This window comes from Amborella trichopoda, chromosome 2 (genome assembly GCF_054954075.1).
Source record: "Amborella trichopoda isolate Santa Cruz 75 chromosome 2, AtrichopodaSantaCruz75HAP2 v2.0, whole genome shotgun sequence".
Classification (NCBI taxonomy): Eukaryota; Viridiplantae; Streptophyta; class Magnoliopsida; order Amborellales; family Amborellaceae; genus Amborella; species Amborella trichopoda.
Genome location: NC_142337.1, coordinates 49,123,519 through 49,136,714, shown reverse-complemented (window position 1 = coordinate 49,136,714; position 13,196 = coordinate 49,123,519). Strand labels below are relative to the sequence as shown.

At 35.5% G+C, this 13,196-nt stretch overlaps 1 protein-coding gene across 1 annotated transcript; it reads right to left on the bottom strand.

Annotated features, from left to right (window-relative positions):
* Positions 1–2,524: 2,524 nt before the first annotated feature.
* On the bottom strand, positions 2,525–4,708 carry LOC18431657 (uncharacterized). The gene has a single exon (XM_006841773.4). It carries the CDS (start codon positions 4,269–4,271, stop codon positions 2,751–2,753), a length of 1,521 nt encoding a protein of 506 aa, XP_006841836.3. The 5' UTR covers positions 4,272–4,708; the 3' UTR covers positions 2,525–2,750.
* Between the last annotated feature and the right edge of the window lie 8,488 nt (positions 4,709–13,196).

Sequence of the window (13,196 nt, the reverse complement as noted above, 5' to 3'; positions counted from 1 at the left end):
CTTCTTAATTGGAGCCCTCTATGAGGGTTAAGAATGTGTACTCTCTCTCCCCAAAAGATGAATACTATCTCTCTTCTAAAAAATAGAAAGGTCTCCTACAATCTCTATAGAATTAGAGTCCATTCTTATTTTCGCAACATGTGTCTATCCCTTAATGTTAAATTAATCATAAAAAAAATTACATATATATCCGTTATAGTTTCCGTTATTACTAAAATTCCAAATAGTTTCCGTTATTATTGAAATGTTCGTTTTTTCTCTTCATAACGAAAAATTTTTAAAAAAGATTTTTTAATCATCTTTCAGTTTTGAACAACATAAATGATTGGATTTTTCAGTTATTGAAAAACTGAAAATAATCTAATTTCGATTGTTGAACAACCAAAAAAATAGCAGAGCTCGTTTAAGCTTCTCGAATACAGTCTTATTTTTTCTTGTTCAACAGCCGAAAAAGTTATATTTTCGGTTGTTGAACAACGGAAAAAATTATATTTTTGGTTGTTGAACAATCGAAAAAGTTATTTTTCGATTGTTGAACAACCGAAAATAAGACTGCGTATTCCAGAAGATTGCTGGAATACGCAATCTTATTTTCAGTTGTTGAATAGACTTCGTACTCCAACAAGCTACAAGAATACACGGTCATATTTTCGATTGTTGAGCAACCGAAAACAAGACATTTTTGGATGTTGAACAATCAAAAATAGAACTGCATATTCCAACAAGCTTCTGGAATACGCAATCCTATTTTCGGTTGTTCAACAATCGAAACAAGACATTTTCGATTGTTCAACCATCGAAAACAAGACATTTTTGGTTGTTCAACAACCAAAAATAAAAATGTAAATACCAAGATTCCTATTTTCTGTTGTTCAAAAAGCGAAAGAGGGTAAAAATGTCCTTTTTAAAAAAAAATTGTTATGAAGTGAAAAAAACGGACATTCCAATAATAATATAAACTATTTGGTATTTTGGTAATAACAGAAACCAATGGTTTAAAAAACGGATCGGTGACCCAGATCGGGCTTCCAAAAAACCGATTCGGATCGGCGAATTGGCGATCCGGATCGGGAATCGGGTGAATCGGTCAAAATAAAGCTTAAAAAAATTTCGAAAAAATTATTAAAATTCATTATAAATATTGTTTTTTAGGAATTCAATAAAAAATGAGGGTACTCCATTAAGAATTTTCATGTTTTTGAATGAATATGCGAATATTGATATGTTCTTTCCCTGCATGAACCGCCATTCAGCATTTAATTTACAGTATTTCGTGCTCATCCCTACACTTTTGTTGTTGGGACTCGATATGTGAATAATATGGCTGGGATAGGGTGGCCTCAGAAACATCATCTCTCTCATTTTCTCTTTGAATAATATGGATTAAAAAAAAAAAAATAACAAATTTTCAAAAAAATCGATCATGGATTAAAAAAAAATCACAAATTTTCAAAAAATTCTATCATGGATTACAAAAAAAAATTCGATCATGGATTAAAAAAAAAATCACAAATTTTCAAAATATTCAATCATGGATTACATAAAATTCGATCATGGATTACATAAAATTCGATCATGGATTACATAAAATTCGATCATGGATTAAAAAAAAAACAAACAAGAAAAAACAAACAAAAAAAAACAAAAAATTCAATCGTGGATTACAAAAAAGAAAAAAACAGTTCGATCATGGATTACAAAAAACTCAATCATGGATTACAAAAAACTCTATCATGGGTTACAAAAAAAGCAAAAAACAAAAAATTCAACCATGGATTACAAAAAAAAAACAAACATTTCGATCATGGATTACAAAAAAAAAACAAACATTTCGATCATGTATTACAAAACATTCGATCATGGATTACAAAAAATTCTATCATGGGTTACAAAAAAACAAAAAAAAACAAAAAAATCGATCATGGATTACAACAAAAGAAAACAAACATTTCGATCATGGATTACAAAAAATTCTATTATGGGTTACAAAAAACCAAAAAATTCGATCATGGATTACAAAAAAACAAAAACAATTCGATCATGGATTACAAAAAAATCGATCAAGTATTACAAAAAAATCTATCATGGATTACAAAAAAAAAAAAAAAAAAAATTCCGTACGGACTCGCCGATTCACTGTTCGGACTCGCCGATTCCGTACAGTGAATCGGCGATTCACTGTACAGAATCGTCCGGTTCTCTCTAGAACCGGACGATTTCCGATTTTTTAGGCGATCCGGTCCCCTTTTCACGATTTCCGAGTCGAATCGGGCAAGTCCGATTCGACTCGACGTTTTTTAAAACACTGACAGAAATTATAACCGATATATATGTAATTTTTTCTTAATAATATTATATAGATATAAATAAGTCATTGAAAAGACCCTCCTACACCTATTGTGTGTAGGACCCCAAAGAATCACCATTAAATTTAGCAGATCTCCAAAAAAAAAAATCAAATCTCACACGCCTGTGGGCGGGTCTCCGAGGATCATTCCTCCATTGAAAGTTAGGTCCACCAATCTGTCTCAAAAATAAATTTTTAAGAGTGGACTCATGGAGTTCTACACATGAACATGAAAAGAAAAATTAAAAAAAGAACACCCAAAAGCACCGGTAAGCAAGGAAAACAAGGCAAAGGAACCTTGAACCAATTGAAACAGTCGCAAAGATATAAAAAAGGAAAAAAAAAATCGAACGGTATATGTGACACGGAAAGCACCAAAATCCACGATCAACACCTGCCACTCTCACTCACCATTGAAGCACAGGACTTGACACGTGTCGGGCTCCGCATTCTCCCCTTCCGTGAAGTACGTCTTCTTCCCAGCCCCGTCCGCCGTCCGTTTCACACACCCCGAATCTCGAGGACTCTGAGCCGTCGATCGCACAGTCTTGATCTTAGGCAGGAACCGCGCCGTCGACGAAATTGGCGAGGGCGGACATTCGCCCAAAACTTTCCGGCGACCTTTCCCGGTGATTTTCTCACTTTTGTCTCCTTTGTCACAAGGTTTCGACCACCTTTTTCTGGCCAATTGAATTTCACGGCCAATATTCCGGCGATTTTCTGGCCAAAAATCCGGCCCTTGTGATTTACCATGAGAAAAGGTTACGCTGCCATTATACAAATCTCCTTTCACCAAAGAAACCCTTTTCTTATCCCCTCTCTTCTCGTCTTCCGGTGGTTCATTTTCCGGCAAAGACCTCTTCCGTTGTGTGGCTCCCGGTAAAGAACGTGCCACAGAAGCTTTTTCCGGCAGTTCTTTGGAGTAGCGGCTCGCTACTTCCCGGCCACTTTTCCGGCATGTAGGCTTTTTGGCTGCTGGTTTTTTTGGTGTTTCATTGAAGAGGTTCTTTGAGGGCAAGTGAGAATTGTTACCCAAGGTTCTCTTTATTGGTTGCTTTGATCCGACTGTGGAGATTCCTTGTCTTGTGTCGGAGGGTTTAATGGCGGATTTTCGAGGTTTTGGACTCAAGCTTCGAGACCCCTTGGGCTTTTCTTTCTCTGGTTTGATTTCCTTCTTTCCGTTCTCTTCTTTGATTTCAGGTAGCTTCGAGTAACAAGATTTTCGGCGAGATTGAGTGGCCGGAAAAGGGGACACGTCAGGTTTTCCAGCTAATTCTTGCCTGAATCTGATCAAATCTGATGGCCCAAAGGTGAGTCTCCGGCGATTAGGTTGTGCGCTTGATTTCTCAGTTAATGGATTAGGGCTTTGTTTCTGCTCCATAAACTTTGCTGCAACGATTCTTCCAGGCCTTGGTTGTCTTTGCTCCGATGGAGCTCTGGAAATTTGACTGGGTTCTTTGCCGGAAACGCGAGTGTCCGGCAATCCTTTGGCCCTCTTTTGTTCAATGGCCGCTTGTTGGAGTTTGAGCTCCGCCAACCTCGACGTTAACCTCTGAATCTCTCTCTCTATCTCTTCAATACCGGCAGATAAGCTCTGATCACCATTGGCGTTCTTTAATGGAGAAGGAAGACCAAGAACCTGTTTGGATTGGGGCTTTAATGGCTTCACTGAGAGGGGAGTAAGGGGCTTAAGGGAGTTGGGAGTGTCACAAGAACTGAGTCGAGATTCAGGGCTTCGATTTTCTTTGTAAAGATCGGGCTGTAAGAGATTGGATCGATCTGTTAAGATGGGCTGGAGGGAAGACCAAGAAGATTTAATGGGGGTCTCATCTGTGTCATTTTCTAGGAATATGGCGTTGTTTCTCCATGTCTGAAACTTCTGATTTGGTGTCGTGATTTCGCCGGGGATTTGCAGAAGGCTCATCTTTTTCGTGTTCGCTGGAGAGAGAGAGAGAGAGAGAGCTTATTGTTATAGGGAGAGAGAGAGAGCTAATTGGGTTTATAGAGAGAGAGAGAGAGAGAGAGAGAGAAAGGGATTCGGGATTTGAAGAAAATGGGGTTTGTGGGAAAAGAGACGTTAGAAGGGCGCTGCAATTGTGACCGTTTGAGATGGAGCGGAGTCCGTAATTGGAAATAAAATTACTGAAGCCGATAAACAAGTGATTTTCTACCTTTGCCCTTATTCCTACATTCTTCATTAACATCATTATGTAAAGGGTGCGGTTTCTATAAATATATGAAAATTTTGAAAGTGGACGGTTTAGATAATGTGTCGCAAGATACATTATTTTTGGGATTCTGATATTTATTTTTTTTCCATATTCATACATCTCAATGTCAAGATGATCGATTAGATGTTTCTTTCAACATTAAAACTACATTTCCAATAGATTTTTGAGGTGCATATGTGATTATACATTTTAAGGTTGCCACTTTATATAAACTTTTCCCTTATGTAAATTGATGTGATTTCATGCGGGTTGGACCGCATTTCTATAATATGCAGTCCACAAGTATAAAGCATCCATCGAAACATGGATGCAAGTAGGTTGTCAATCTAAAAACAAGTGTAACTAGCAGTTCAAATGTTTTTTTTAATATAATTATTATTTTTTGTTTTCAATTTTTTTTTATTCATGATCTTTATGTTAAATATCATATATTATCTAAAAATTAAGATCAAATTATATTTAACAAATATATTTATGGCCAAGCCCGCATGTCTACAATATGCGGGCTGGCCGCATAGAAACCGTATCTTTTTGCCTTTTGCAAAACACACCTTTGTGGTTTGCCCTAATGTTACCAGAACCCGACCTGGGCTTCAACCGTTGATGGGCCGGTGAAGGGGCTAGTAAATCAACATCGGTCTAAGTGTTTAACCAATAGTCAAACAGGTCGAAATTTTTTCAATATAAAAAAAATAAGAATGTATATAATGAGACTATTTATCATTAAAGCAAGGTCATAATTACTTATGACCATTCTATGTGAAATCTGATAGCTTGGGTGTGTCACAAAGTTCGAATTTTCTTTTATTGAACTTTTGAGTTAAGTTAATACAATTATTGCAACTACCGAATTTCACATCCAATAGTCAAGATTACTTATGACCACCTTGTACAAAAAGTAAATATTATGATGGGTGGTGCGCACTTGTGCACCGTACGATTTTCCCCACGTTCCCCCAAGCACGTGTGCATGTGCCCTCTGTATGCAGTCATGTGTACTTGTACACTGCACGTGCTCAACTCAACGTGTGTGATCCGTAAGCAAAGCATACCAGTTTGTTGCGTGCAATTGTGATGGGTGGTGTGCGCTTGTGCACCATACGATTTGCCCCGCATTCCCCCAAACACATGCACACGAAGTGGCATATAAGTGCCTTCAGCATGCTGCCTCATTGTATAGTTTTCTTTTAAAAATTCAAGTAAACTTAGAAGAAAATGACTCCGGGAAATTTTGTACAAAATGAGAAATTATTTTTTAAAATTATTGTAAATTTTCTAACTATCTATCAAAGCCGACTCACTTTATTACATCGATTAATGACATTTAATGAATCTCCTTCCACTGCGCATTACCTTCCAACATCATTCTCCTTCATAATTTATCTTGTAGCATTGGACTCAACTCAGCTGCGGAAATTCCACGAGGTCCAAAAAACGAAAAGATCACCTGCTCTGCTGTGTCTCGATCAGCCTTATTCATTGTGGAAATTCCACAAGGTCCAAAAAAAACAAAAAGATCACTTGCTCTGTTGAGTTTTGAAAATCTTCTCCAAAACCATGCCAAGAGTTCCCTAATGAGCCGCTGCCATCAAAATTCAATTTTATACACTCTTGTGAGGGTTTACACAATCTGCCTTTTGGCCTCACTTTGATCTTTAAGTTAACTATGATGATAGCCACCTTGGAGGTACCTCTTTCTAGCCGAGAACCAGCTCCACACATTATGAACATTTTATTCTTAATAACGTTTAACTCCAAAACCGATCCTTCAAAAGTCAGATGATTCTCTCCTTCCAAATCTCCCACATAATAGGAGCTCTCACGATCTTCCGTAGCAATTGTCCAATCCAAGGCACTCCTTGTAAATTCAATTCTAAGAAGATCTTGCCATGTGTCTCCAGGAGCATCGATTGAATGCCCACGATTAAAAGCCCAATACCATATAGATGATGTAAACCTTCGCATCGATTGAATGCCCACGATTAAAAGCCCAATACCACATAGATGATGTAAACCTTCGATGCAGAAAAAGGTCATCTCCGCTCTCCTCATTCTCTTTGCACAATAAGCATACATTCACCAATATTCAGCCCCTTTTTCTCTGGTTATCAATTGTCAAGTTTTTCTTTTGCATAGCTATTCAAAGAAATGCCTGAACTTTAAGTTATTCCGAATGGGATAGTTCCATAGAACCGGCAAAGCCGACAATCAAACTGATTCAATAGTCAAAAGTGAGTTTTGATCTGTCATGTAAATCCCAATATAGTGCCTCCTTCGGGCTGGACAAGATTCCGATCACCAGTTCTACCCGTTGAACTGCCCCAGTCTGGTTTTAATAAATTTAGTTTGCTCAACTTATATGGGCTGAACTTGGGCATGCACCCCCTTCGCCCCAGTTTCCATAGGGTTGACTGGAGCCCGGCAAGGCCCTCACCTATGTTTTCTAATTGAAAAATCAGAAAAAGGTTTGTAAATCCCTCCTCTGTATTATTTTAATTAAAAGAATCCTGCACTGTTTGATCTGGATCGATTTCGATGATAATTGATTACCTTTAGCACTATTGATTTTTTCTTTGGGCATGGTTAATCAACAAAATATCTTCATTTTACAACTCTAATTTGTGATTCTTGTATTTTCTCTCTTGATTTCAATGAAATGATTTGGAATCTATTTCAAATGGTTCGTAAGAAGGCCCACTAATAAACCCTACAACAATTTGTTGGATCAAAAGCAACATAGAAGAAACCAAAGTTCAAAATTTTTGAAGCATTTTTTCTGGAAATAAAAATCTTCCAATTCTCCCTCATTGTTTTTTACCAAAATCATTGAAATTTATCCCAAATGTTTCTTTCACATTGATCTACAAAAGCACCAACAAATTTTTTAATCACCAATCCTTAAGATTGATTATTGATTTTTTTAATCAATTTTTCTATTATTTTTTTTCATAAAAGTATTTTTACTTAAATTTCATTAGTTGAATTTATTTTGTTTATGAACTCAATTATTTGATTTCCAAAATATTTTATTTTATGTATTTTTATTTATCTTCTTCCCTTTTTCTTTGTTTTCTTTTTTGTTTTAAATGTTTGGCAAAGTCGACTCCACAATTAATTTGACTTGGGACTAATGGGTGACAATTGTCCGGATGTTTTAATCCTTTGCCCCATGCATAGAAAACGGTGTTGTATCTACTTCTCGTTCCATTTATTACTAATATTTTAAAAAAATATTTCATATCAGGCTACGAACTATTAAAAGAGAAAAGGAAAATATCATGTAAAGGGCCAAAACTTATTAGAAAATCACCATATGATGAAAAGATCCCAATTAGCATTAGAAGTTTTACTTTTGATTTTTCATTCGACCTAGGCACCTCCTCAAAAAGTATATTAGAAGCTTGAAGAAACAAGAACATTTCAACATCAATATTTTGACCCATCATTTGATTGGGACCTCTTAAATGGATCAAATTAAGGGGAAAGGTTTTTATACTTCTCCGACAGCATAGAAGTTATATGCTTCCCCTACCATCCAGCCATCCAATTTTGATCAAGAGAGCCATTCACCGTTTGATCTTAGATCCGACGTCTCAAAGTATTTTATTTTTTATTTTTTTATTCAAATTTTATGAATATGAAATTTGGTACATTCCATCTTCTCATTGAGACGCACCTATAAAAAATATTAAAAATAATTTTTCGATAAAATATAATAACCAAAATACCCTTGAAACTTTCAAGAGTATTTTGGTCAATTTATTTATTGAAAATATTTTTATATATATATTTTTTGCTCGTCTGAGATTAATAGAAGAATGGACGTAAAAAAAGCCTTTCAAATTGATCACAATTTGGTCAAGAGACTTAAAACTCCAGTTTACAGTATTGTAGTTGCTGCTTCATTGAATTTGCTTGATTGGCTCGTGATTCTCTTTCATAACTACTACCAAAATCAAGTCCTGGGGAACACGACCTTATTGTAACGATCGGTGAAAATAGCTCCTTTGATAAGGTTCTAATTTGAAGGGAAAAGTTTATATAGAGCCGAAGCTCTAAACAATCCCATTCGAGCCTACCTCGAAAATTTCACCAGATGAGATTGTTTTGATGCTCAAAAATTCTCAAATTGATCATCTCGACATTAAGATGCATGGACATGAAAAAAAAATGATTTCAATTTTTGGAATAATATATTTTATAATACATTTTTTGACCATCAATTTTCAAGATTTTCAAGTTTACATAGATCTGTTGATCTACACCATTGTTCAAGCTTTTAACTTTATAAATAAAAATGAAAAAATATTTTAAAGCTATCGCAAAGACTTCTTGACACTATCTAAAGGTAGGCTCTAATTTGATTGTTTAGAGCCTAGGCCCTAGACAAACCACACCCTAATTTGAATGTTTTACCTCTTTAATGGTTTTACAAGAGATCTAAAGACCTAAATAATAGTTTAAAAAAAGAAAAGAAAATGTTAGGGCCTACGATATGACAAAGGAGCATATTTCTTCCTAACGAAGGATGGGTACGCTACATTCGTACACAAACAGTATATCCACCATGTTTTAAGTTAGTCGACGGTAGACATGTTGTACAAACACGATATAATTTGGGTAGACCCAAAGCAAGCCTCCCATTAGAGACTATTTTTCCAAAAAAAATATTCAATGTCTTGAATCCTTTAAGATCTCCCAGTTTTTAAAAAGATTTTAAAAAAACACTTTTTTAATAAAACCGAAATAAATATGAATAAATATGTATTTTATTTTTTTTAAGAAAACTCCTTCCATGTAACTTTCTCTTCATTAATTTAAGGGTGTGGTTTTATATAACGCTTAGGCCCTAAACAATCAAAGTAAGATCCACCTTCAAATAATCTCAAAAGATGTTGTTTTAGTGCTAGCAATCATTAAGGTGGACTAAAAATTTGTTTTCACCTATAATTATAAATTTAAAGCTTCAAAATTTGTGTAGATCAAGCAGATCGATGAACACTTCAAAATCTTGAAAATTGACGGTCCAAAAAATAAATTACAAGACGCATTATTTCCGAGACTTGAAATCCATTTTTTCTCATATCCATACATCTTGAGGTTAAGATGGTCAATTAAAAGATATTTGGACATCAAAACAACATCTTCTAGTAAATTTTTGGGGTGCACCTTAATTTGATTGTTTAGGGCCTCACCCTTATATAAAATTTTTCCTTAATTTAATATCTTTGAATTTTGGTTTAAGCACATTAAAAGTAAAGTGGGAGTAAATTCAAGATATTGGTTAAATTTCCTTAAAATGTTTTTACCAATATATTCCCTTATGAAAAGTGCACTATATTCTCCAAAAAGAATCCATCAAAAGAATCATATATCTTAAAAAATAATAGCATGAGTTAGAAGAAGAATCCATCAAAAGAATTATATATCTTAAAAAATAATAGCATAAGTTAGAAGAAGAGTAACCTAATGAAAAATATTTTTTCTCTTCTAGAGACAATGCGTTGTTATAAAAAGCGATTCGGTGACAACTAATGATTTAGGTAGCTGAGAATTCAAGTTGAGCTTTAGCTATCTGGATTCGCGTAAGCATTTTGTTGTCCTTTCAGGATACAAAAGTTTAATGAGTTTCACCCTTTTAAATTCTATTTTTATTTCAGTGTATTCAACGTAACAATTGTGATGGACTAGTATTTTATATTTTTGCATTTGTGTGTTTCAGTTATCTACAATCATATACTCGGGGTTATTTTTGTCTTTTTTTTTTAACGGTAATCCCCCCAGCTTATGCTACCATACTTATTTGTTAATGTAGTGTCTCGTATTATTATTGTTCTTTTATTTTATATTCCCAATAAATATATCATATATTTTGTATTGCTCCAATAGGGCAAGCATTCTTCATGTATTTATTGAAAGTTTAGGCAAAATTTTGGCAAGTACGACTCTAATTATTCTAGGTAATGGCATAATTTATTATAGCTCCACAGTTTTGATGTATCCATAATTATCGCAACTCATAACCATGTATTGTGTTATCTTTACATATCTGATTTTTTTTTACTTCATTTTGTTTTAGTCAAATCCAAAATAATCACAATTCTGTAACTTTATAATTTTGGCAATCGATTTTATTTTCTTTTTTTATACTATTACCTTATTACATTAATCAAATGAAGAGTAACACCGAATTATACATTAATCAAATCATCAGAAACCAGTAGCATCTTTAAGCTCACACCAAACTTAGCAAGGACATCGACATCAAAGTTGGCATCACGGTAAACATGTTGAAACGAGACCCTGAAGTTCTCTAGCGACATCGACAACACTCTCCAAGGTGGTCTACTTCGTTTGGTGCACCAATTAACCACATTTAAGGAATCACCTTCCACATTTAAGGAATCACCATTAGAAGCCCTAAACAACCCCAAGAAGCCCTAAACAACCCTAAACAACCCCAAACACCCCCCCCCCCCCCCCCCCCCCCCCCCCCCCCCCTTACCCCTTCTCCCGACCTGGATTCCTAAAGAGCTCCTATCAAAATTCAGCTTAATGTAGCCTTCTAAAGGTGGATGCCATCTACCTCTTGAACTGATGTGCTAAAAAGCATTAGTTGCAATGTACTTTAGATTCACCCATACATCCTCTTTCGAAACTCCAAAGCCTTCCTTGGCAACAAAGAACCAATTCCATAAATCATCCAAAATTCTTCATTTAATATCTTCCAACATAAGAACAACACCCTCAAAAGTCCTATTCCTCTCCTTCTAGATCTCCCATAATATAGCTTCCCTTAAGATCTTCCACACAATTTGTCCACATTTTGGTAAACCAGTGAGTTCCAAATGCAAGAAAATATGGGATCGTTCAAAGGCAACATTAGATGAATTCTCATTAGACCAAAAGCGCAACTCCAAGTAGCACTAGAGAGAGCACAATGTAGAAAAAGATTACCACTTTCATCATCCCTCTTACAAAATAAACAAACAATTACTACTATTTTTCCTCATTTCCTCAATCTATCTATGGTAAGGGTCTTATTTTGAAAAAAAATCCATAAGAAAGCCTGAATTTTATACAAAATGGGCAGCTTCCATACCACATTGAGCAAAATTCCAAATTCCAGTAACAATTATATACCTATGATACCCACGAATCTTTTACCCTAGTAGTTTGATTTGAAGCTCTCTCAAAACAGTTGTGGGTAGGATAATTTTACATGCCAAAAGTTAATCTTATCACCTCTATCAACAACCCATCTTATATACCTATTAACCACTTCTTTAACATCCCAAATTCTTTTCCAAAAATCTGACGTCTGAGCTCTCCTAAAGAGCCTACCACCCATGAAAGAGTTATAGCTGACACCATATTTGGCCTCAAAAACTTGTTTCCATAACCGGTCATCACAAAGTAAAGCTTTCCACTACCACTTGGCCAACAAAGACATGTTGACAAGTTTTAACTTTCGAATCCCCAAACCACCTTCTATCTTGGGGGTACAAACCTTGCTCCATGTTGAAAGATATTTGCCGTTCTGATCAACATTTCCCCACAAGAAGTTCCTCATCAACTTTTCAAGCTCCTTGCAAACCGAGGAAGGAATAGAAAGTAGCGACATCTGTTAGATAGGAAGGTTTGCTAATCAAGACCTCACCAAGGTTATACGCCCTCCCAAGGACGGAAATCTAGTCTTCCAAAGGTCAAGCTTTCCATGTACTGTCTTAACTACTAGATCACAAATTGATCTAGATAATCTAGAATCAGATAAAGGTAAACCAAGATTAGTGATAGGAAAACAATCCACTTTACAACCAATAATAGAAGCAATATAATATGATAAACCACCCTAACAATTAACCCCAACTAGAGAGGTCTTTCTAAATTTATGTTTAAGCCCAAAACAATTGATAAACCACCTTAACAATTAACCCCAACTACAGAGGTCTTTCTAAACTTATGTTTAAGCCCAAAACAACCTCGCAAGAGATTAAAAATTTAGTGAGATATTGAACCTGATAATCATCGACTCCACAAAAGATGAGCGTGTCATATGCATATTGCAAATGCGAAACAGAAGGCCCACCACTAACCACTCAAAACCCTGAAATTTTGCCCAAGCACTCAACTTTGGAAACCAACCGGCTAATAGCCTTCGCAATCAAAGTAAAAGGAAAAGCAATACTGGGCCACCTTGTCTCAATCCTCTAGTCACCCCAAAGAAAACTTCCGGGGAACCATTAACAATAATTGAGAAATAGGCACTAACAAGGCAACCCCAGATCCACCTTCTCTATTTAGCCCCGAAAGCCATCCGCTTCGTAACTTCCATTAAAACTTGTCAGTTCACTCTTTCATAAGCTTTTCCATGTCAAGTTTCAATAGAATACCCGACTCTCTTTGCAAAGACCTCAAGTGGATGCATTCTTAGGCAACAAGAATGCTATTTGTAATAATTCTATAGTTAACAACGCAGATTGTGGACCCTTAATGGTGAAAGGAAGCACCCATTTTAACCTCTTAGCAAGGATTTTAGCAATAATTTTATATAAACTCTCAAGCAAACACATGGGCGCACATCAGAATTAGATGAAATTCTTAGAATTATATCCTTT